General features: G+C 38.4%; 1 protein-coding gene across 4 annotated transcripts in view; it reads right to left on the reverse strand.

Annotated features, from left to right (window-relative positions):
• LOC109417878 (protein dead ringer-like) overlaps positions 1–25,969 on the reverse strand; it is a 462,566-nt gene that overhangs the window by 108,002 nt on the left and 328,595 nt on the right. For all 4 annotated transcript variants that reach the window (XM_062853473.1, XM_062853471.1, XM_062853472.1 and 1 more), the window contains exon 5: positions 21,720–21,792. In XM_062853473.1, coding sequence (XP_062709457.1) covers positions 21,720–21,792 — 73 coding nt within the window. The remainder of the gene's footprint in view (positions 1–21,719; positions 21,793–25,969) is intronic.

Raw genomic sequence — 25,969 nt, forward strand, 5'->3', positions numbered from 1 at the left:
GAAATCAAACCCATGACCAGACTTGTCCGCACTGAACGCATGAAAATTTTGCTCTTTTGATTTACACCACCAAAACCATCGTATTTATGCAATCTTCCTATCTTGCCCGATAGAAGGATGTTGAAATTACCTAAATGTCATTTTGAACTGTCAAAAAACCGCACGGCAGTGCCACACTGTGCGCGCAAAGAGAATTTCACTCGGGTGAATTCACCCCAGTGAATTTCTCTTTGCGCGCTCAGTGCGGCACTGCGGTGCGATTTTTTGACGGTTCGAAATGTCATTTAGGATATTCAAACATCCTTTTATCAGGTAGGATAAGAAGATTGCATAAACACGATGGTTTTGGTGGTGAAAATCAAAAGAGCAGAATTTTCTTGCGCTCAGTGTGGACAAGCCTGCCCATGACCATCCGCATATGAAGCGAACGTGTGACCAACTAAGTACGCCACGGGCCCCGGCTCAACATAAAAATAATATTAAAAACCCAGATTTATCCACCTAGTGGTGATAGTGCCTTTCTCGTCAAATATGTACTCATGATCTTTCCGTCGACGCAATCAATTTTGCCTTAGAGTCAGTGATCAGCCCCAAATCTCTGTGCTTTGGTAATGGACGAGAAGAGGGAAATGCTCATAACAGCGATCTGGGACTGTACCACCTACGAATTTCTGAATCATGAGAATACTTTATTTAGAAAATCAAGAATTTTATCAAGGTCATCATCGAATTGGGGCACTTATTCCGACGTTATATTCGACGTATGGGCAGAGCTCAAAGTATCAGTCCTTTCAGTTGAGTGCATGACCAACTTCACTGGAGGCTGATTCATACCAAGATGACAATTACTAGCCAGGAATAAACTTTTTCCACAGAACACTTTGACAAAGTTTTATCAGCACATTTTATGCTATATTTTATTATCATTGGTTGCAAAATTCATGTAGAATTTGTAATGTAGTAATTTGAATTGCCAATGCTATATCACATTCAAATATCAACCTCATTACAGAGCTCGCCCTCCAGCCGCATCAAAATTTGGCGTAGTAATTTTAGACGCAAATAAAGATTTAAAAGAATGTTCCGGGCTGATGCGCTTAAACTTTAATTTTTCCATACAACGTTGATCCATCCTACTGTAATTTTACGTCTCAGGAATCTAAAATGGTGTGATTTGATAAGATAAGGTAGTAACTTCTGTGGACTGTGCCTATTTTCTTATCATCCATGCATCTGGTTACTGACAAAAAAGCGATTTGATGTACCGCAAGCATGGGTTTGATTCACTTTTATGTATGTCCACTTCCAGTGGGACACCCTTAACCGGTTCCGGAAAATTTACATGGTTCATTTTTACATTTGACCAATTCCGGCGGAACACCTGAAACCGGTTGTGGAATACTATCGGTGGTCTCTAACGTAATCTGAGCTGGTTTTTTTTGAAAACCTTTCATCAGTTTATCAAAAAAACCGTGGTTTGATGAAGCGCATGCATGGAGTTGGGTTCCCTTCTACATTTGACCACATCCAGAGGGACACCGGGAACCGATTCCGGGACACTACTAGTTTTCCCAAGCATGATCTGAGATATTTTTTCTTGGTAACCGTTCATCAGGATACCTTAAAAGCCATTTGATGTGTCGCGAATATTTTTTTGGTTCTCTTTTACATTCGGCTACTTTCAGCGAGATACCTCAAATCGATTCCGGAACACTATCAGTAGTTTCTAATGTGGGTATAGCTTATTTTCTTGCTGATCGTACAAGTTATCGAAAAGGCCATGATTTGATGTGTCGCATGTATGAATTAGGCCACTTCCGGCGGGACACCAGGAACCGGTTCCGGGATGCTACCGGTTCAGATATGATCTGAGACTATTTTCCTGCTTACCGTTCCTCAGGTTATAGAAAAAGCGGCGATTTGATTTTATATTTGGCCACTTCCGGCGGGATACCCGGAACCAGTTCCGAAACTCTACCGGATCAGATATGGTCTGCGACTATTTTCCTGTTTACCATTCATCAGGTTACAGAAAAAGCGGTGATTTGATGTGTCGCATGCATGGGTTTGTTTCACTTTTATATTTGGCCACTTCCGGTGAGACACCCGGAACCGGTTCTGCAACACTACCGGTACAGATATAGTCTGGGACTATTTTCCTATTTATCGTTCATCAGGTTATAGAAAAAGCTGCGATTTTATGTGTCGAATGCATGGGTTTGGTTCACTTTTATATTTGGTCACTTCCGGCGGGATACCCGGAACCGGTTCCGGAACACTACTGGATCAGATATGGTCTGTTACTATTTTCCTGTTAACCATTCATCAGGTTACATAAAAAGCGGTGATTTGATGTGTCGTATGCATGGGTTTGTTTCACTTTTACATTTGGCCACTTACAGTGGGACACCCGGAACCGGTTCCGGTATGCTACCGGTTTAGATATGGTCCGAGACTATTTTCCTGTCTACCGTTCATCAGGTTATACAAAAAGCTGCAATTTGATGTGCCGCATGCATGGGTTTGGTTTACTTTTATATTTGGCCACTTCCGGCGGGACACCCAGAACCGGTTCCGGAACACTACCGGTTCAGATATAATCTGCGACTATTTTCCTGCTTACCGTTCGTCAGATAATCGAAAATGCCGTGGTTAGATGGGTCGCATGCATGGGTTTGTTGCAATTTCATATCTGACCCCTTCCTGGGGTACCGGTCCGGAACACCTAAATGGCCATAACTCCGGAACGGCTGGACCGATTCAAACCATTTTCAATAGGAAACAATGGCACAATATTCCGCGTCGATTGAAAACAAAAGCGTTGAAATCGGATGATATTTACTATCCAAAAGTGAGGTGACATTTTTGTACACATACACACATACACACGCACACACATACATACACACACACATACATACACACAGACATCATCTCAACTCGTCGAGCTGAGTCGATTGGTATATAAGACTTGGCCCTCCGGGGGTTCTATCAAAATTTCATTTTTGGAGTGAACATATAGCCTTTCGGTACACCTTGGTGTACGAGAAAGGCAAAAAGTTCCTGAAAGCTTGAAATCTGGAGAATTTTTTGATATGCTCAGCTCAAAATCGACAAAATGGTCACTTACACCCCTTTAATTCTGGGCCCCTCACCCCGAATTACTTATAGATATGAAAACTTCCTGAAGTTTAGAGGCCACAAAGGACCTCTGAGCTTGCTCTTCGAATGGTCCTATTGCTAGTCCACACGTCTACCACTCGGATGTTTCTGTCCGAGCCTCACACCAGGCGGTTGAAGAATTCGTGTACTTGGGCTCACTGATGACCGCCGATAACGACACCAGTAGAGAAATTCAGAGGCACATTGTGGCAGGAAATCGTGCTTACTTTTGGACTCCGCAGAAGTCTACGATCGAATAAAGTTCGCCGTAACGCGAAGTTAACTATCTACAAAACGCTGATTAGACCGGTTGTCCCTTATGGGCACGAAACATCCCAAGTAACAATTTTAATTTTATCAAAGTTTTTTAGCGATTCAAAAATCCTAAACATAAAACCATTGATGCCGACTTGAAAATGCTCTCGAGTTCTTGTACGCCTCAATAAGCCCACGTTCTGGCTAGTTGTCCCAGTCTTATTAGGGTCTACAGGACTTCGTATGCAAACCGGCTTAGGATTTCGGGTTGTATCATAGTTTTATCAATCTTCTAAATAAAACCGTCTTCTGACTTGTCAAATAATTGTTTTGATTATTTTTCACTCTCAATGTTCGATCGTCAGAATAAATTATGCTTGGTTGTTTATCCAGCCATCAATTGGAAAGATGCAGATATGGAATTCAGATTTGTATTCCTATTTAATACGTGTCAGGAGACATGCCGCGGAAAATTTGTGGTGAATGTGACTGTGATAATGACAAAAACTAAGTGCGCCACACAAACTATGCATAATTTGGAAGTTAAATGCATTTAATTTACTCGGTGGAATTGGGTGCAAAAAATTTTTTTTCAACACTGCGGAGTTTAAAAGACATTATGTAATTTTTCTGACAAAATAAAATGACGGAAACGTGTTGTATGGTTTAATTTGATCTTAAGCTGTACGTGAAATCATAAAATTGAGTAATAATTTGTCTGTATTTACATGAATTATCCCGGCTAGACGACATATTTTTCTGATAAAACTCTGTGTTCCTGATGATTCCTCCAATAGGGCTAACCCTCCTAAGGTAGTCATAACTGAGCTCATGATAGAACTAGCGGTTTTATCACAGCATTTTTTTGGTTTATGTTACGGCCACGAAATCTTTTGTTGGTTTTATGCATTGCCTCACAGTTTTGTGTATTTGTTTACAAAAAGAATCTCTCCGACAACAACCGCAAATGCAAGTTTTATTGAAATGGTATATAATAAGTGATAAAACCAATTCATGTCTACTTGCAAGTCTTTAATTGAAGATGTTTATAGCGGAAGTTATATGATAGTTTTATGGAACGCCAAAGGTTCAAAGTAAAAAACTACCACATAAAACTTATTTAGAACAACTAGCTTTTTGACATGCTCGTATACAACCAGGATAAAACATGAATAAACCTTCAAGGCATGCTGTTTGTTACTTGGGATGGACCCTACGTGCAGAAGACCAACGTGTCCTTGGAGTTTTCGAACGGAAGGTGTTGCGTACCATCTAATGCGGAGTGCAGATGGAAGACGGGACTTGGAGAAGGCGAATGAACCACAAGCTGCATCAGCTGCTGAGAGAACCAACCATCGTCCACACCGCGAAAATCGGGATGCTACGGTGGGCAGGTCACGTCATCAGGATGTCGGATAGAAACCCGACTAAAATGGTTCTCGAGAGTCATCCGACCGGTACATGACGACGTGGAGCGCAGCGAGCTAGGTGGATCGACCAAGTGGAGGACGATCTGCGGTCCCTACGCAGAGTGCGGAACTAGAGACAAACAGCCATGGACCGAGTAGAATGGAGACGGCCACTATGTACAGCAGAGGCCACCCCGGCCTTAGCGTGATCGGTAAGTAAGTATGTACTCTATTTGGGTGCGGTGAACTGGAAGATGTCAGTCGACGGGCACCAGACGAGACCCAAATTCTTCACAGTGTAGATCTCTGAACACCTCTTCGCGGTTCGAACTCCACTTGCGTGACGAACATCTCTTCAACAAGTTACTTGCCTTCGTCGAGAGTATCGACACCAGCTGTCATATCGTCAACCTAGAAGTCTTTCCGTAGGACCTTCGCTGCAGCAGAATGGATAGAATCACCGCCCTGGACTAGTTGCACCGAGCAGTGCATTACAAGGAACGGAGCCAACGCGGTACCGTACGTAACGGTCGTCAGCTGAGAGATATGGATATGGAACGGTTGATCAGGGTACTGTCACCTCAGACCACAGAATCAGCTGCATCTTTTGATCTTGAGTCATTCAGGTGCTCCTCGAAGTGCTGCTTCCACCTTTCGATCACCTCAAGTCCGTCCGCCAAGAGGCATCCGTCCTTTCTCCTGAAACACGTTCAGTAATTGCTCAAGAATTCTATGATCTCCCTCATAGAATCCGTATTGGACCTACGGAAAATTTCGCCTGGAATGTCCAGGTCCAGCCCCAACAATCGCCAAAATAAACGATGCACAGTGTTCGAAATCGATGATTTTACGATCAAAATTAAATAACTTTTTTTGGGTTGGTTCTAGAGGTTTGGCGTGTTCTACAAAGTTTTTCTGCATGTTAAAAGGCGTCTTTTGATAAAATGTAATAAATGATTAATCCCCCTAGAAGTGAGATAAAAAAATATTTTTTCGAAATATTTTTTTAGAGGTTTGATGTCTTCGGCAAAGTTGTAGCCCATAATAAGAGAACAAAAATCGTAGAACATGTCAAAGCTCCATCTCTTACGGTTTTCAAGATATGGAGCGTTTTGTGCGAAGTACCCCTAAAACTAGTTTTTTAAGTGTAGCTTCAGCAGATAAAATCCTACAGTTTTGTGACCTTCTACAAACTTGTTCAGGACGCCGAATTACACATTTCTTCCGAAGATGTCAAGTCATTATATCTTAAAACAAAAAAGTTATAGGCAAATTTATCATATTTTAAGGTGTACTTTCACCTTAAGTAACTATTTCCGGCGCAAAATGGCGCAGATGGCTCAGTCGGTAGTTGAAAGATTAGACTTTTTACTATCACTTGGGGGTGGAAACCCTCGTGGGCAATAGTGGGAAAGGTGGTTTAAATACTAAACCGAGAGTTATAACTAAAGCTAGTTCTAAATAAAAGTATTGAATTTCTTCAAAATGATGACAACATATCTATGCCCAAATGAATGACAACCTACTCAATAGTCATAAAACTGAATGGCTACGGTCGTTAGAATATCAAATGCGTTTTAATAAATACCTTCGCAGTTCTTATAAAGGTAGTTGTAATTTTGCATTCTTCAATACATGTTTTGACGATTTCCTGGTGAAAATAAAGTTAATCTTTTATATCAAATGATCAATTGGATATAAAATTTTATTTTCAACCCGATTTTTGTGAAAAGTACTGTTAAAAATATGAAAAGTACTTCAATTAACTCATGATGCAGACGATGGGACGTAACATGTAATTGGTTAACGTCAAGAGATTAAAAATAATGTTTGAAATTAAAAAAAAACTATCGCTTTATTTCTCGGCACCCCCTGTATTTTATTGATTTATATCTGATATATTTCTATTGCTTCCCAGTTGTAAGTCAAACTCGTGGATTACCGAAAAAGCTGTTAATCTGCTACATATCGGACGAATCAAAACTTCTCCTGATGTTTTCCGATACTGATTCCGTAGTTGAAAAATCAAACAACAAATATAAATATAAATACATGAAAAAATAGCAAAAAAAATCTACTATGTGTTTTGATGCACATCTTGAACTGTTTAATATTTCCTTCTTCCTATTTCTAGCAATACTTAAATTGAATATTGCCCAAAAAAAAAACTTCAAACAGGTAATTTTAAAGTAACTTTATCAGAAATTGTCTGACCATCTGATAGTAAACAATATGAATTCAAAATCATGAATAAAATATTCTGTTTGGTAAAAACAATGCTCAAAAAAGACACGAATGCAACTTTGGTGTAAAGTGTCGCTAATTTAAGTAAATAAATAAAAAAAATCATGCTCAAAAATGTTGTAAAATATTGCTGGAAATAACGCAATGCAGTAAAAATTACTGCGGGCTCCTAAATGATTAATTTTTATTTATTTTTCTTGTATTACAGGCAAAATAATTAGTTTTTATCATGTATTTAAACCACCTTTCCCACTATTGCCCACGAGGATTTCCACCCCCAAGTGATAGTAAAAAGTCTAATCTTTCAACTACCGACTGAGCCATCTGCGCCATTTTGCGCCGGAAATAGTTACTTAAGGTGAAAGTACACCTTAAAATATGATAAATTTGCCTATAACTTTTTTGTTTTAAGATATAATGACTTGACATCTTCGGAAGAAATGTGTAATTCGGCGTCCTGAACAAATTTGTAGAAGGTCACAAAACCGTAGGATTTTATCTGTTGAAGCTACACTGAAATAACTAGTTTTAGGGGTACTTCGCACAAAACGCTGCATATCTTGAAAACCGTAAGAGATGGAGCTTTGACATGTTCTACGATTTTTGTTCTCTTATTATGGGCTACAACTTTGCCGAAGACGTCAAACCTTTAAAAAAATATTTCGAAAAAATAATGTTTTTTATCTCACTTCTAGGGGGATTAATCATTTATTACATTTTATCAAAAGACGCCTTTTAACATGCAGAAAAACTTTGTAGAACACGCCAAATCTCTAGAACCAACCTAAAAAAAGTTATTTAATTTTGATCGTGAAATGATTGATTTCGAACACTGTGCGATGCAAATGATAAACGCCGACGGATCGCACTCTCACGTGCGCAATGCTCCAGCATTAAGACAAAACCTTCCACATACTGCGCTGCTCTGTAGCAGCAGTCAGTGGTCGCCGAGGAAGCACGCGTGCACGCCACCCAAGAAGAGAGCCGAGCAGCCCGAGCTCTCATGAAGCCGCATGAAAAATTACCAATAAATAAATTTGTTGAAGTCTTGTTAAATTGTTGCTGTTATCACTTCCGTCCTCCGTCTCTCGGTGGATGGTGTGGTGTGTGCTTCGCCTCCTAGAAGGGCGGGGGGTCTTCTGTCTTTGCCTTCCGTGTGGTGTGTGCTGTGACTCCATCACCGGGTTTATAAATATTATAATCGAATTACTCTTCGTCCAACGACGGCGACGGACGGCGCAAACGCAAACGAAATGATTTCGTGATCGCGGCTAATCGGATCCCAGAGGCGTGAAAGCGCACCCTTTTTAGTGAAAATAACACTTCAATTTATCAATTTACGAGCTGTTCGGGGGGCGGGAGAAGTGTGGGGCCGTCCGTCGTTGTACCAAGTCGAAACACCGGGGATTCGAAAACGGGCGAAATGCAAAACAGGCTTCTCGGCGAGCTCTACGCTACGGGACGAGACAGGAGGAAACTGCGAGATCGACTGAATTAACGATCAATATTAAAAAGGTGTTAAGGCGATAGCAGATTTATTGCTAATTGAAATCAAATTTATAATTTCCAGCGGAGGTTGTCAGCTTTTCGCGTTCGGTTGGCGGTACAATTGCGAAGGCACTTCGGTGGGAACGATGCATGGATACTGAGCACATTTGGAGTGAGAAATGTCTTTTTGATTTAAATTGATTTCATTCGGTGATCAGGAGAAAAAATGTGTTTCAATATCGAACTGTACCACTTTAAGCTATGTGGAATTACCAACATGCTGACCACAGCGAACCTGAGCCACTGCAACCACTAACGTCATTAGCGGGCGAGCGATTGCATAATCAGTTCATGTTCACGATGATGGATGATGGAATGGTGTTCACGTTGATCGATTCTCGATATCCACTGTCGGTTTCTGTTCGAAACCCTTCGAACATTTCAAGGCATTTCATTTCAGCTTCAAACGATACCGATATCGTTCCGAGAAGCCCTAATAAATGATTATAGGAAAAGGCTCACTATTCAGGGAAAAATCGAAAACGACGATGAGAACGACGACAGGATAATCGGAACCAGAACCCAACGACGACCGACCGGGGGTTTCACCTTGAGCTTCCCTCTTATCGTTCGATTTGCATTCATGAACCTTCTCTACCGGACTACAAGCGTATAAGCTTCTTTACTTGTCGAAGAAGTCGCCCGCTCGAGAAAAGATTTAGAGAGCCAATTGCTATGCGTTTGTTGGTGTATGTGTCGTTGTCGCCGTCATCATCGGACTGGACAGGTACACTATCTCCTGAGCCTTAACTGATGGGCATGTTTTATACCTCCGGAAGGTTATTTTTTCTTCATAAAAATTATATCACTTCAATACATTGTTTTGTCTTCACCCGAACGCTATCGTTGTTGGGTGGAGAATTTACCTGCAACGCATTACCAACCACCAAGCTCGTATAATAACAATACTAGCAGTTACTGGGAAATGGCAGTCATTGCTGTTGCAGTAGGGATTTCCGGACGGCCTGATGATGGCCATGTTGCTATCCAGTCGTAAATTGCTGATTATGGCAGGGCACGTTGGAAATGGGAGATTTATTACCCCCGGTTGAGATAAGCTGACGAGTAAGCCGGTCACAATTTAGATTGATACGTACTGAGTAAAAAAATACAAATCTGAATTACCTGACCGGTAATTTTGAGCAGAGAATTCGCTAATCGAGAAGAGATGTCTATCTTCAATCACATATAATTTTTTTCGAAACACCGTTCTGGTGTTCGTTTTTTTCTTGTTCCTTCGTCAGGCATTACACTGAATTACTGTCGAAGTGATGAAAAGTGTTTGTTTGCTTTAACGTACAATTTCCTCCAAAACTTGCAATCAGAAATTATAAAAACTTCGAAAAATTGCCTGGAATTTTCTGTTGGGAGGATTTGACTCAACATTTTCAAGTGTTTTTAAAATATCATGCAGCATTTCTATCTGCAAGTCCCGCAAAAAATCTTATGAAATTCACAATTTTACAGGAATTTTTCTATAGGGGCTACAAAAGTAATTGACAACTGCACTTACATTTTTAATAACCCAGGGCTGGTAGCAACATCTGATGGTCAAAATAGTTAATTTAGTGACCGATTTCTCGAAAATAGTGACCAAATAGTGACTTATAGATAGCAAAAAAGTGACTAAATAGTGACTTTTGGCACAACAAAATTATTAATTGTTGGACGAGTTTGATTCAGAAAAGCCAGAAGTATCGTATAATGAACATTTTCAAGAAAAAAAAACTTTCACTCATTCCTGGTTGATAAAGAAATGCTTGGCAATTTTATTTGAGGAATTCAAGAAGAAACACTCAGAGGTTTATTGAACGAGTTGTAGAAATCTCTATGAACATAGTTTTCGGGTATTTTCTTCGTACTTGTAGACAGATTTTGAGGGAAATATTTTGGAGTGATATTTGCTAAAACTTCTGGAGAAAATTATGCCAAGAATGAAAATAAAAATATTACAATTTTTACATTTCGTGGCGGTGTGTCCTAGGTAATGGCTATGCTCCCAATGTGATATTCCCTAAAGAAATCCTAGGAAAACTTGTTCAATTGAAAATGTGTTAGAATAAAACTTGAACATTACGAACATTTTCTGGTCCAATAAGTTATCTCTTTTATTTCATATCAAAACGGATACAAGAAAGAATATGTTGATTTGATTCCGCCTGACATTGACATAGCAAATTCATGTTCTCGGCTGATTATTGGGTTTACCCTAGGAATAAAAATGTAGAAACATTTTGGGAGGACTCAGGGAGGTGTCAGTTTTTCTCTGGGAAGAAAGTTTTCTTCAAATATAAATGTGTTTATTTTATGGTACTCCTGAAACAAACCAAACATTTTTCTGCAGATTTTTGGGTGGTATCATCTCAAAGATTTCTCAAGAAGTTTAATTATAAATCATTCAGGACTTCTACAAAAAAACATGAAAGACTTTTACCAATAAATATTTTCCGAATGCAGAGTTATTCTTTTTTGAGGTATTTTTCAGAAAATATTCGAGAAGTACTGTAATAGTAGTTTACGCAGGTGCAGAATGAAGATTTTTACAGCACGAGTCGTACATTTATCCAACGAGGCTTGCCGAGTTGGATAATTACGACGAGTGCTGTAAAAATCGAGTTCTGCACTGAGTTGCGTACAACGTTTTTTTGCAACTTCATAAACTACCACTTGAGGTTAGTTTTTATGAAAAATTTTTCATCAGACTGCGCGCGCACTGATGTTCATAGCCATGATTAAGGAAGTCTGATCATAGAAGGCTAGACAGTGCAGTTGTTACAATTTTGCATACCTGCGTCCAGCATCTATAAGTTGATCAAAACTACAAACAGTGCTGTAATGGTTCATTACGCAACGCAAATCAGTGCTGTAATGAACCATTTCAGCACTGTTAAATTGGTGTGGGGAAGTAGGCCTTTTCCTGGCAGATTTGCGTGAGGTAAAATGGCCTATTACGATGAGAAGTTGCAAAAAACATTTTCCACACATTCTAGAGGGATTAAACCACCTTTTTCAGGATTGTGTTTATGTTCCTCTCTCTCTCCTTGGCGTAACGTCCTCACTGGGACAAAGCCTGCTTCTCAGCTTAGTGTTCTATGAGCACTTATTATAGTTATTAACTGAGAGCTTCCTCTGCCAATGACCATTTTGCATGTGTATATCGTGTGGCAGGCACGAAGATACTCTATGCCCAAGGAAGTCAAGGAAATTTCCTTTACGAAAAGATCCTGGACCGACCGGGAATCGAACCCGTCACCCTCAGCATGGTCATGCTGAATACCCGTGCGTTTACCGCCTCGGCTATATGGGCCCTATTGTGTTTATGTTATATATTCCATAATGAATTTTATCAACGTATGTGGCAACCCTAATCCCACCTAATGCATCTGACAGGAGCCATCATCTATCGTGTATCCACAATGGAATCCTTTGTGGATACACAAATGTTTATTACAAGATGTAGGATTCTTAAAAATGGCGGCCTCGCACCCTGGTGATTTTACCAGGCTCACGAAATCTGCCAGAAGTTTTTCCAGTAACGGTCCCACAATACGAAAGATCTTGCAAAAAAAATCATACAGAAGTTCTTACATATATATTCGAAGAAACATAAGGCTTCCAGCATACTCACTGTAATTTTGCCAGTAATTTTCTTAAAAACATTTGAATTCTTATTGTCAAATTTCTGTTTGAAATGTAGTCACATGAATCATATGTAAAAAAGGCAACACTAATAATCAAAGTCAGTTACTCTATAAAAACGATTGATTAATTAGCCAACATACCTTTGTTGATTCGACATATTATTGTCTCCAAACACAATGCTTTAGATACTTTTTTAGATATCATCTTTTGCTCTACTCACAGACAAAATTTTTGGACAATGAAAATAGTTGAAAATAGTGACTTTTTAACGGAAAAAGTGACTTTAGTTGAAAAGTCTTGAAAATAGTGACTTTATAGTGACTTATACGAAAATAGTGACCAAGTCACTAAATAGTGACTCGCTACCAGGCCTGATAACCCCTAAATGTATTCTATTCTATTATATCGAGCAGTTTGCTATGATCAATTCTAGATTGAGTTTAAATAAGGGCGAAAGTAACATGAGAGAGTTCTCTTCATCGACTCTCTCTTCTTCAAATTAAAGTGACAAAATGCACATATGGTTGAACTTTTTGGTCATAAATCGCTAGGTTGCGATGCAATCTAGCGTCTAAGTGTAAAAAAGTTCGATTGAATTTGCATCTTGTCACTTTAATTTGCAGAAGAGAGAGTCGATGAAGAGAATTCTCTCATGTTACTTTCGCCCTTATTTAAACTCAATCTAGAATTTCTCGATTTTTGCTTAGACTAACCAAGCCAAGTGGAAATTACAACGATTAATTGCTCTGACATTCATGCACACAACAGAAACACATCGTGTTTGATGACCAAACTGAGCTTTGAATTATGAAAAGAAATCCACGTGCTCCGGTGGGAAACGAACCCACGAATCCCAATTCTCTAGACGGACGCTTCTTTCCTCCAAGCTACGGAGCCACTTGAACATCTCCGTCCCCTGAAGGCACTGAAATGAACTCGCTTCCACTAGTGCACATGGTTTGTTTCTTTTCACAATCCAAATCTTCTTCGGATGGAATTAGACGAACATCTACACGGCTCTGTTGTGTGCAATGTGCATCAATGTTAGAGCGGGAGAGGGATTATTTTCTAAAACTGAATGACAATTAGTGTGTCGTCGGACTCTCGACGGGTTGGTCCTTAGCCGACCTATTACGGCAGTGTGACCGTAGCACCGTACAGATGTCAATTTCTCGATTTTTGCTTAGGCTAACCGGGACCGTTAGAGCCATAGGCTCGGAAGAGGGCCAGTGTCAGCAACTGAACGAGATGCTGCAAGTGTCCGGGCTGGGCCAAACCCATGACCAATGACCATCCGCTTAAACAGGCCTGTTTTTTTTTCAAGGCTTGTTTGTCAATACCGCTGCTAACAATACCACCAGGATTCTGAAATTATGACCTCATGCCGCTCAGCCTTTTGTATGTAAGCAGCTACATAAGGCCTAATCTCAAATGGCCAAATGCACAAAAGGCTGAAATCAAGAAATTGTACCATAAGCAAGGATGGGAACACTCACTTGCAGAGAGTAACACTCACTTGATGTTTTCTCAGCTCAGAAGCGTGCAATCAAAAAATGATGTATGGACAACTTTAGCCTTGTGGTTTTGTCTATAAGTTTGCCGTACAGAGTAGAGGTCGCACACACATACTGAAGTCGTGAAGGAGCTGCGAAGGCAACTCTCCACGAGGTGAATGTAAATTACACTCACCTCGTGGAGAGTCGCTTTCACAGCTCTGTCACGACTTTGATATGCGTGTGCGACACCTACTCTATTCGGAAAGCTTTTAGACAAAACCACAAGGCAAAAGTCGTCCATATACCATTTCTTGATTGCATGCTTCTGAACTGAGAAAACATCAAGTGAGTGTAACTCTCTGCAAGTGAGTGTTCCCATCCCTGACCATAAGGCCAAAATTTAAAAAAATCAGAAAAAAGGATAAAAACTCAAAACTACATTAATCGTTATAAGATTTTGAAGTCAAAATGACTCTTCCTGGCTTCAGAAACTATTTCTGAAATTTCTTCAAGAAAATCCCCAACATTTTCTCCAGAAGTTTAGACAGGCATTGTTTTGGAATTACAATTTTGAAAATTGATCAGGTATTGATCAAACGATCGTTCCAGACACGTTCAATGGATTAAGGAATTCTTTAGGAATGGATCCACAAATTTCTCTAGGTATTCCTTCTGCTGAGGTTCTACCATGAGATTCTTTCCAAAATGAATCCGCGAATTCCTTCGAATGTTTCCAAGGCACTCCTGTGCTTGACCGTTTTAAACGCACAACGAGTATGAGGGCCCCTAAGTATAGCCAAAGCTGTAAAGTATGGTGCGGTTTATTTTTCAAAAGTTGTTGCAACCTGGAATTCGTAAGCACATGGATGGAATTCAAATCACATAAAAAAAAACCCCTTCGAGTGTGAGCCAAAAATATTGGGATAAGTGATAACAAAAATGTTTTCACTTTATGTGTCCTAACTTTCTCAATTTATAACCGATTTTCAATCTTTTTTTTACAAATTTCTGTCAAAATGATTTTCGAATAAACTTGAAGAACTTTTTTTTTTAAGTCACGCAAAATACAAGTTTTTTAGTATTTCTTTATTTTTTTCTTTTTTTCTCATTCCTATTTTACTTTGGAACCCAATAACTTTCCAACTACTTGACCAATTCCAAATCTTTCAGAGGGCTTTTGCAGATATTTTTGTTGCTTAAATATGTCCTGCACAAACTATTCATTCAATTGTCCATTTTTATGATACTTTTAGCCAAAAGCTACCAAAGCATGCCATAAAACTTATTTTGTTCATGTACAATTTAAGTTTAGGACAATAATTCGGCAGTTTCTACCCAAAACCAAATACTAAGCAACATATTTGGAAATATCAAACACAGAGGAAGATTTTTTTTGAAAAAAAAAACTCAATTTTCCATACGCTATTTAGGCCGTTACAAATATTTATTTCACTTTTTGTCCCACCACCCTTTGGCTGGTCGAGGGGGGGATAAAAATAATAAAGCATTTAATTTTAAAAATATTTAAAACTCATCGGATTTGTTAAAGAGTTTTGAGCAAGACCCCAAATTTTGATAAATATTTTTTTATCTGCCCCCTCAAAATGCTAAATCCAGCCAAAAATTTTTGAAGGGGGGGGGGGGGACAAAAAGTCAAAATAAAATTTGTATCAGCCTTATAGTATGAACATATTTTTTTATTTGGAACATTCCAAAAATTGAAGTTTAAAGCTTCCATATTGGTATTGAGAAAAAAAAAATCAATTTAAAACCGAAACTTTGCATGAAAACCATTAAAATGTAGCCGGAATTCCCATTTTTCATTTGTTAGATTGTACGTGAATTGAACGGTATTTTTTTTTTCTTTTTTTAAAGAATTTTATAAAGGCTCAGCTTATTCTCATCATTTTTATGCAACAAAAATATCTGCCAAATCACGCTAAAAGATTTGAAATTGGTGAACCATTTGAAAAGCTATCAGGCCCTCAAGTTAAAATTTTCAGTTGAAGGAAGAAAAAAATCTCAAAATTCATATGTTGTGTGAATATTGGAAAATTTATTGTTCTACAAATTTATTCGAAAATCAATTGGAAAGAAATCACCAAACTTTGCTACCTAAAAATATATGTTAGATTAGCCGGTACCATCTTATGTATAGCGTTTTTTTTAGAATCGATCAGGTTTTTATCGACAAACTTGCATAAAAGATTGTTTAAGAGTTTCCCTAAATATTTTCCTGGAACTGCCTCGACGAATCAGAAGATTCCGTTGAAAATTTAAAAAAAAAATAATGCAACATCTACCTAAAATCTGTTGCAACAAATATTTGTGCTCTAAAATACTTTATTAAATTTTTTGTCAAAGTTAAATAAACTTGAAAATCGAGTTTTTTTGTTGCCATAAGTCAAAACTTGATGAATTTCCCAATTTTTTCATACCCAACTCTAGAAAAGTTATCGTATAATAAATGAATACCGTCAAACGGGGTTACTTGAAACAGCGGTGTAACTTGCAACACGATGACATATATTAAATGTGAACTATTTTCTCAAAATAATGAAAGCTAGTATGCTCCACTATTCCGGCTATCAAAATTATGTGTACCAAAGATCGTTTTGGTGGAAAAATCAGTTTTGTTTCTTTGTTGATTGCTTAGCTACACTGTTAAAACGGTTTGCTCATTTTATGCCATATAAACAAGTATGAAAATCGTTCTTTACCTCTCTCCTATGGTAAGTGTGATAAGCTTGATGGCCTTGCTTGCAGTTAGGGTACCTAATAGTAAGCTTAGTTGAACGATAAAAGATTGATAAACTTATCGACTAACTAATGAAAAAAATCATTATCATTTTCGACAACCACTGTGGGGTAACTTGCAACAGTTGAAATTAACAAATTTTTCTATAATTTACTTTCAGTTCACGATACTTTAGATAGAAATAATTAAAATGGATCATTTATTAACTACGTAACGTGCTTATATTCAAATATCGACTCAATTTCACCATTTTTTTACACGTGATTTTCAAACATAGTTAAGGACATTCATATTTTGACATTTTATTCATGTTTCACCTTGATGAAAAATTTAGTTAAGTTTATGAACATTCTAGAACAATAACCAATATCTATTCTGATCCTAGATGAAGTAAATTATTTCAAATAAATGCCCAAAGTGACGGCTTTGATATTAACAAAGTTGAATGGGTGTGTAAATCATGTTATTTTAGATGAAGGAGAAAAACAGCACTTCAAACTAAACATTAGCTTAAGATGGCTCACTTTACATTTTCAACAAGTTACATTAAGCTTCGTTGACACTTTGTAACTAGTACTGAGTCATGAGATCCATATATATTTTATATTTGAGGGTCGTAAGATCTGCTGTGAAAAAATATACTCTCGCTCTTATAATAATTACCAGCTCTTAAATGAAAAATCATATTCCAGTTGATTAATGTACTTCTTTTCAAAGCATTTTTCATGTATTACATCACAAACTTATAATACAACCAAGAATTAGAATGCTAGTGCAGTTTGATGGTAGCTAACTTAGCTTCATGTCATGTGTTGCAAGTAACCCCACAAATGGGGTAACTTGCAACAAGCATGTATTTCGCACCTCTTGATAAGGTGGCAACGTATTTTGGTAAATGATGTCCTGCATAGTATTCTACTTGTGGTAATTAGTGTACAAGATGGTTTACAGTATTTCTCAAATGTTTAAATTTTCAATGATATTGTTTCAAAGTCGAAAAGTGTTGCAAGTTACCCCATTTGACGGTACTTTCCTATATTTTTGGTAAAAATATTTCAAATGAGTTCTCGAGTTAGCTCAAATTCAAAAGATTATAAATACACCTTAAAAATATTGAGCAACCTATTTAAGACATCTTCGGTATTTTGAAAGGAATCCTTAGTACTTTTTTTTACAATATGACTATGAAAACCTTAAAGTAACATTCTTTACAATTCATAAACAGGTTGTGAGAAGTATTGTACAACATTTAAAAAAAATGGAAAATATGCGGAACATTTAACAAGATCAGTACTGTGTTGTTCCTTGCTGAAAACTTCATTAAAACCAATCTCATATCTTTTTTTTCAGATATTTTAGAATATTTACAATTGCTTTGATAAAAAAAAAACTTTGTTTTTCCGATGGTTTGATTGAAATATGGGTTTTCAAAGAATAGGCTTATATGGTCATTTTTCACAAAATTGGCCATAAGTTACTGGAATTAAAGTTTATAAAGATTCTTTCTCAAAAATATATTATTAAAAATTTTCCGCGAGTTCGGGCATAGTTTATTCGACTTTTCTTTACGAATTTTCTCAACGGTGGAAAATTTTGTTGAAAACTTTTTCCAGTTCATATTTTTTTGGATTCCTGAGAAAATTTGCTTTCATTTTCATAAAAAAACTTTGATTCTACGATGCTTCGTTCATGAGTCATTATTTTTCAAAGTAATTAGTGCCAGGGGAAAATTAAAAAAAAAATCCACCTGAGTTTTCCGAGAAAATAGGCGACCCTGAATTTTTCTCATTTTTTTTATTATTCATGCATACATCCATAAGCCCTGCCTGTGGAAAAAGTTTCATGAAAATCTAAGACCCTTCGGCACAATTTGTACGATAGTAAATAAAATCCCCTCATCTCAATTGATAGCTATGGAAGTATTCATAGAATACAAAGCACAAAAACAGGCTTTGTCCCAGTAACGTTACATCTAGAAAAAGAAAAAAAGAGTATGAATAACGTAACTAAGCAGTTTCTTTTTCACCTGACTTTCCTATTTTAAGTTAAGAATGGCCGATACCACCCTTCAGGGTTTTTTATTAGAATCGATCAAGTGTATCAACAAGCTTGCCTATAAGTTTCTTTAAGGGTTTCCCTAAATATTCTCCCAGAACTGCCTCAAGGAATCTGAAGATTCCCCAAGATATAGGACACTAAAATTGATATCGTAAAAAAATCTAAAAAATAGAATAACTCTTGCCTAATATCTGTTGCAACAAATATGTGTTTTTTTATATTTTTTTTGCAAAAAAAAAGAAACTTGAAAATTTAGTTTTTTGTCGTAAGTCGAAAATTGTCAAATTTTTCGGCTTTATCCATACTATCTATTAGGAAAGTAATCAAAGTACAAATAAATACGATCTTATATTTTTGGAAAAATCTATTTAAACAATTGCTCAAGTTTGATCACATTCAAAAAATACACCCAAAAATATGTGTTTTTTTTATTTCATGTTCCACAGCAGATTATTGATAAATGCCTTGAGGTTACTATTTAAGATATCTTAACTTTCATTAATGAATTAAATTTAATATGTTAATGTAGTCACATTTTTGCAATTAATAAACAATCATACAAAATATAAGAAAGTTTTTGAAGAATATGTGGAACCTTTACATGTGGAACAAGGTATTAAATTTCAAAAAAAAAACGCGAAAATTGAGAATTTACGTTTATCTACTTTCTCACAAGAAATCATAGCAGACATTGATAAAATTATGAAAACATACGGCTGAATCCCTAGATTGTAGATAGCATCTAGATATTCAGCCACATTGATATTTTCATATATTTTATCTAGGTCACTCAAGAAGTTTTATAAGAAAATTAACAAGGCTATCTATGGAATACGTCAAAATACACAAGGAAGTTTTTTTTTTATAATTCTCTCAAGGTCTCATCAAATTCTGTATGAGCCGTTCTTACGGTTCATTCAAAATCTTGTTACTAGAATGCTCCCAGAATTTTAGTAAAATAACTTCAAAAATTTTAAAACTTATCTGCATAAATTAATTTATGAAAGTCCTTAAATTTTATTGGACTCTTGCAAAAATTGTTCGAGCCCTTTCAACTAAGCTATTGACAGGTGTACTTCCAGGACTTTCTCCAAAGATTTCTTCCGCACAAGGTATCCCTTTTTTACATCAACAAGTATAAGACACATTCTACCGTGACGTTAAAACGTTTTGACACCTTTACTGTCAGATTCTCCACTATAACTCGTCAATAATATTCTAAAATTATTTTCCTCAAGGAAAATGGGAAAATCTGAATACTTCAACAAACTGATGAATCTCTTGATGTTTTTTTTCTTGAAAAATTGGCAAGCCAAAAAAGTTTTATAGAAAAATATAAGAGGGTGGGGTTGAACAAAAAAAAAATAGAAAAAAATAAACTTTACAAAATTGGGAACAAAAATAAATCGAAGTGTAAAACCCTGTTAAAACTTATATATAAGTTTTAAGTATACCATATAAGTTCACAATCAAAGTATTGCACACTTCTAGACGACATTGTTGAAATGATCCGTGTACTCTATCCCAAGTAATTTTTTATTGATCAATTCGTTTTGTAGATGTTTTGAAAACCGTCATGAAACCTTATACTTTTTATTTTGGTTTTATGATGATTTGAAGAACCTCTTCCAGTAAATGTTTGTTACTTGGGATCTCTTGGGATGTGCTTTTGAGATAAAAACATGGGAAAAATGATTTGGGCTTTTCTAGATCTGGAATTTTTTTGGAAGAAATTTCTAAAACGAACCTCCACCACCTAGTATCGCATATCTGTCCGAAAATAGCAATACAAAATTGAGTTTTTGGAAAATTTTAATGAGGTTTATCTCGGGACTTCTCTCAGAAATTCTCCTGTGATTTCAATCGGATTTTGTTCCGAATTTCTGCAAAATCGTCACCAGGGATTTTTTTCGGAAGTTTTCCTGGATGAACCAGGAGTTTCAATCTTCCTTTTTCTGCAGAGGATTTTCCTCCTGGAATTCCTCTCAGATAAAGTTGCAGGTAAGTGAGATATCATGCCGTTATTTGTAGTTGCTTCCAGAGGTTCTTGGAGGATTTTACCCGGATCTCCCTCCGACAATTTTCGCGAAGCTGCTACCAAGATATTTTTGGTAGTTTCCCTGTAATTTGTTAGGGAAAATAAGAGAATTTTTCCCGTGATTTCTACAAGAACACCTCTTGCGTTAAGGAGGAATTATAGTATGAAGCCGAAAGAAATTAAAAAAAGGAAATAAAATTTAAAAAAATAAGATAACTCTGTGTGAATTTTAGGTAAAATATTTTCTGGGAGAAATCAGGAGGAAAAAACTTAAGAAATACCTGGGATCTTCTTGCAAGTCTCTAGAGGACTATAGGAAGGAACTAGAGGAGTACCAAAAGTAATATTGTAAGGATTTCGGGATGAACTTCAAAATTCCTGCACAATGACGCGATGTTTTTTTGGAAAAATCAAGGAAGAAATTTTAGGTGGAAATCCTCTTGAGTAAAATTCTGAGAGGAATTCCAAAAAAAACCTGTGAAGACATTCGGGAAGAATTCCGGATTTTTGGATGGAATCACGGAAGTTCCGGTAGAAATTTTAGGAAAGTTTCTGCAAAAAATCATTGAGGGATTGCAAGAAATTGCCTCGGAAGGTTTTAGAGATATTCAGGAAACCCTGGAAGAAGTTCAAGAAGAAATTCCAAAAACAAGCCAAAAAAGAAATCTTGATAACATTTTTGGAGAAATCGAAGAGTTCTCGAGATCACAGGCATTCTACAGGAATCATCATTATCCTTCAAAATTTCTAAATTTTTAGCGAACCCACCTTTTTTTAAATAAAAAAATGTCAAATTTCCAAACACAATTTGCTTATGATAACAAATCACAGAAGACAGAACTTAGACGTTTCAATTGACAGATTAGCGAAACAGAGTCGTTGGTTTAAATTTCAACAGCATTAAAGGGAAAATTACTATTTATTTAAATACAATTTAACAAAACTTTCAGTATGGCAATGCTTCCAAATTTCAAGTTTTACCGTCTGTTTCAGAAATACCAAACGGTAGGAAGCACTGCCATAGTGAAGTTTATGGTCAACCGCTTCACAACAACCTTCCAGTTACCGCCCAATCGCGTGTCGAACACTTGTTCGACATATTCACTTACCTCGTTTCTGCATGAACAAGAAGAGATCATCGAGGAACTCTTTCCGCTTGGGATCATCGTTGATTTCGTACAGCTGCGCCAGGGGAGAAGGAAGAGAAGAAGAAAGCAAAAATTAGTAAAAATTACATAAGTCACTTTTTTATTCATCGTCGGGTGCAAATAGTCGGTGAATCAGCCAGCCCTTGGGCCAGTTGTGCCAGTAATGAACGGAGTCCGGCTAATTGTTGTGACTGCGAGACATCCCTCTCCCGTACAGGTGGTGGTGGTTAAATACAACACTTTGGTACATAGGAAGAATGAAATGAAGGGGGAAAAATGCAATCGATAACGAACCAAGCGCGGACCTCTGAACAACAACGCAACGACCAATGCAACGTAAGGGGGCGGTGGCTGGGGCAGGGGCAAGATTACATCGGATCACCCTCGACCGACGAAGATAAGCGCACTACACGCTAATTGAAAATAGTTCAACAACACTTTTATTCGCTGCCGCCGCCTCTACCGCTGCGCTGGCTTATTCGTTTGCTTGCCATTGTTGCCAGTTAGTGCCATTTTTTACCCCCGATAGCCAGCCATATTAATGTATTTAATTGGGCTGATACGTTAAGTGGGTGATTAGGGTGCAGATGATTGATGGAACTCTTAAAAACTGAGAAAATGCTTATCGTTGCTGGAATAAAACCATTCTAAGAGTATTTGGCCTCGACTCCCGAGAATAACGAATCTGGTATGCAAAATTTTCAATTTTGGGATAGGAAACTCTCGTTACATAACTGACGAAGTACTCATAACACACTGACCTGAAAACTTCAAAAAAATAAATAGAAAACCATTTGGATTTATAGAAGTTTTAAATAGGTCATTTAGTCAAAATTCTTGTTTATTTTTGTTTTATGGCGATTCTGAGAAGATTCTCAATTCAATTAGATATTTAACATAGAAGAGTTTGTCCAAATTTAGTCGGGAAAAGAAAAAGTAGTTGGAAGATATGGAAAAAAGTGCAGATGAAGAAATCATTAAAATAAAAGTAGCAGAAGGAGTGAATAAGTAGATAGTAGTAGAGTTGAGTATAAACACTAAACGTAAAATCAAAAAAGAAGAATGAATAAAGTATATAATAAAACACATAGCTTTAAGCCAAAAGCAAAAGATAGGAAAACTTGAAAGTTTTTTACTAGTTTTAATGATAATTCGACAAGAACTTTGAAGAACATTCATTTAGAAAAATAAGCTTCGCCCTAATATTTTTGCTAAGCTTAAAGTAGTAGCAATTCCAACAATGGAACCAAACTGAGCTACAAGAGGGACGTGGAGTGGTAATGGGGGCCAAACTGTGCGCACACAAACACAACCGTTTCAGCTTTAATTGCGATTGGCAGCGCATTAAACTTATTTAAATTTATTGCGTGCTTTGGAAAATTGTTGTTGTTGTGCCGCTGCACCGTCCGTGTCTCGCTTGGCGGGTGCTCCGGTTTTCCTACCTTCTTTTGGTCTGCAGTGTGGCAAATTTGACGGTTGCGGGGTGGTTAGTGGCCAAGACTTCTGGTCGCGCAAAACATGGCATTGGTCGAGAAGCAAGTGCATAATTTGTTGAAATTTGCTATAAAAAACACACCTTGGGTCGGCTTGGGTCGGACTCGGAGGACTTTTCGACGAATTTGAAGAGGAAGAACTAGGTAGGTGGTGGAGTTCATCCAGGTCGAAAGCTAACAAGTGTGAAGTGAGGGTATAATTGCAGGGCTTCGTTTTTTTTGTAGCAGGTCTCGAGACTAGAGCTTGAAGTAAAAAAGAGTGGAACTAACCGCTCTAACTCTAGCATCGGAGGCAGGTGAAAAGTACTTCATACTATGTGGAGCACAATGCATGATAAAGTTGTGAGCCTCCGGGGAGCAACTGCAGAAATGTATTGTAAAGGAGAATTTTGGAAATGATGGAAAGTAGGAACGTGCTTTGAAATTCAGCACTTTAGTCAACTTTAAATTCAGTTAGGATTTTATCTTTTATTATTTTCACATTTAACCTCTTGCTAAGCCTTTAGCTTAGCCTCTCGCTAAGCCTTTATCTTAGCTTCTACCTAAGCCTTTAGCTTAGCATCTAGCTAAGCCTTAAGCTTAGCATCTAGATAGGCCTTAAACTAAGCCTTTAGCTAAGCCTTTAGCTTAGCCTCTAGCTAAGCCTTTAGCTTAGACTCTACCTAAGTCTCTAGCTTAGCGTTTAGCTTAGCCTTTAATTTAGCCTCTATCTAAGCCTTTGGTATATCCTCTAGCTAAGCAATTAGTTTGGCTTCTAGTTAAGCCTATATCTTAGCATCTAGCAAAGCCTAAAGCTTAGTCTCTAGCAAAGCCTTTAGCTTAGCTTCTAGCAAAGCGCCTAGCTTAGCCTCTAGCATAGCCTTTATCTTAGCATCTAGCTAAGCATCTCGCATAGACTCTAGCTAAGCCTTTAGCTTAGCCTCTAGCTAAGCCTTTAGCAGAACCTCTAGCTTAGCCTCTTGCTAAGCATTTAGCCTTGCCTCTAGCTAAGCCTTTAGCATAGTCTCTATCTAAGCCTTTAACTTAGCCTCTAGCTAAACCTTTAGCTCATCCTCTAGCTAAACCATTAGCCTAGCCTCTAACTAAGCCTTTAGCTTAGCCTCTAGCTAAGCCTTTAGCAGAACCTCTAGCTTAGCCTCTTGCTAAGCATTTAGCCTTGCCTCTAGCTAAGCCTTTAGCATAGTCTCTATCTAAGCCTTTAACTTAGCCTCTTTTTTTTTTTTTTTTTCTTTTTTTCCTTATAAACCATAGGGGGATAATCTGCTCAACAGACACCCTAACAGAAGGTTAGGGTAGTGTAGGTCTGACAGGCCGTCTTCTACAACAAAAGTAAAATCCAGGACTACTCTCTCCTCGTACCCACTAAACCATTCCTATGGTCGCCAAACCCTACGTCTCTCCGGAACCACCAAGAAGGTATTGCTTCAGAGAGGGGCTAGTGCACATCGCACCCACAAGGTTAGCTGCGTAGCCTGCAGCAACGAACATCGATGACTCGCTTTGGAGAGTCCATCACGGTAGCATGCTGGCGTTTAGCCAGTTTCCCGAGTGGTCCTCGCCACTCCCTTTGTCCTCGGAAGGCGGGCAGGGTCAACCCCGCCCGCGCCCTACTGCTGAGCGGACATCAAGAACTGATGCCCACGTGCAACCCGATCTGACCTGCCCGTAAGGAAGGGTATCACTACCCTTCAGGCCCTATCAGATGCACCCGTAGGTTGCAGACAGCAGGATCTCACCTACCCCGACCCTTGCCGGGGACCCCTTTCCAACCGCGGACTCGGATCCAACCCAGTAGACCGACGCCACGACAGCACCACTACCGGGACTTCCTCTCCGCGGCCACTTAATCGTTGTAAGGGTCGATCTCGACCGCAGGGCACCGGTATGACCTACGAAGCCGACTCCGAACCCCTGGACCACCTCTTGTACTGCATCTGGACTAGCCATTCTCCGAGTCCACGCGCCACCTCCTCTGTAGCTCCCAGACTATGTGTGTAATAGCCGTTGAAACGGCGTTCCAGCCAAACTCATCCCTACACATTCTCTGGACCAAGTTGTCCGGAGTTGTGTCCTCCCCGCATGTGGCAAGCATGCGGTCACGCATTGTGCGAAAACGCGGGCACACGAACAAAACGTGTTCCGCCGTTTCCTCTAAACCATTGCACACTGGGCATTCGGGAGAATCCGCATGCCCGAAACGGTGTAGATACTGTCGGAAGCAACCATGACCTGTAAGGACCTGTGTCAGGTGGAATGTGACTTCCCCATGGCGCCTATTAATCCAACTATCTACCCTCGGTATCAACCTATAGGTCCACCTTCCTTTGGTGGAACTGTCCCACGCGCGCTGCCATTTGACCATGGAGGCCATCCTGGCAGTCCTGCGTATGCCTCTTGTGCCACGCATTTCGAAGCACTCCATGTCCTCACTGATAAGAATGCTGATAGGCACCATACCAGTAATGACGCAGAGAGCGTCGTGTGACACGGTACGGTACGCGCTCGCAACCCTCAGGCACATAAGCCTGTAAGTACTTTCCAGCTTCCGTCGGTAGCATTTAGTACTTAGCGCGGTGCCCCACGCCGGGCCGCCATACCTAAGTATGGATGTAGCAACACTAGCCAGAAGCTTGCGCTTACTGGCGTACACCGCAGAGCTATTGGACATCATCCGGGACAGTGCCGCAATAGCTGTGGAGGCTCTTTTACAGGCATAAT

The sequence above is a fragment of the Aedes albopictus genome, chromosome 2 (genome assembly GCF_035046485.1).
Source record: "Aedes albopictus strain Foshan chromosome 2, AalbF5, whole genome shotgun sequence".
Taxonomy (NCBI): Eukaryota; Metazoa; Arthropoda; class Insecta; order Diptera; family Culicidae; genus Aedes; species Aedes albopictus.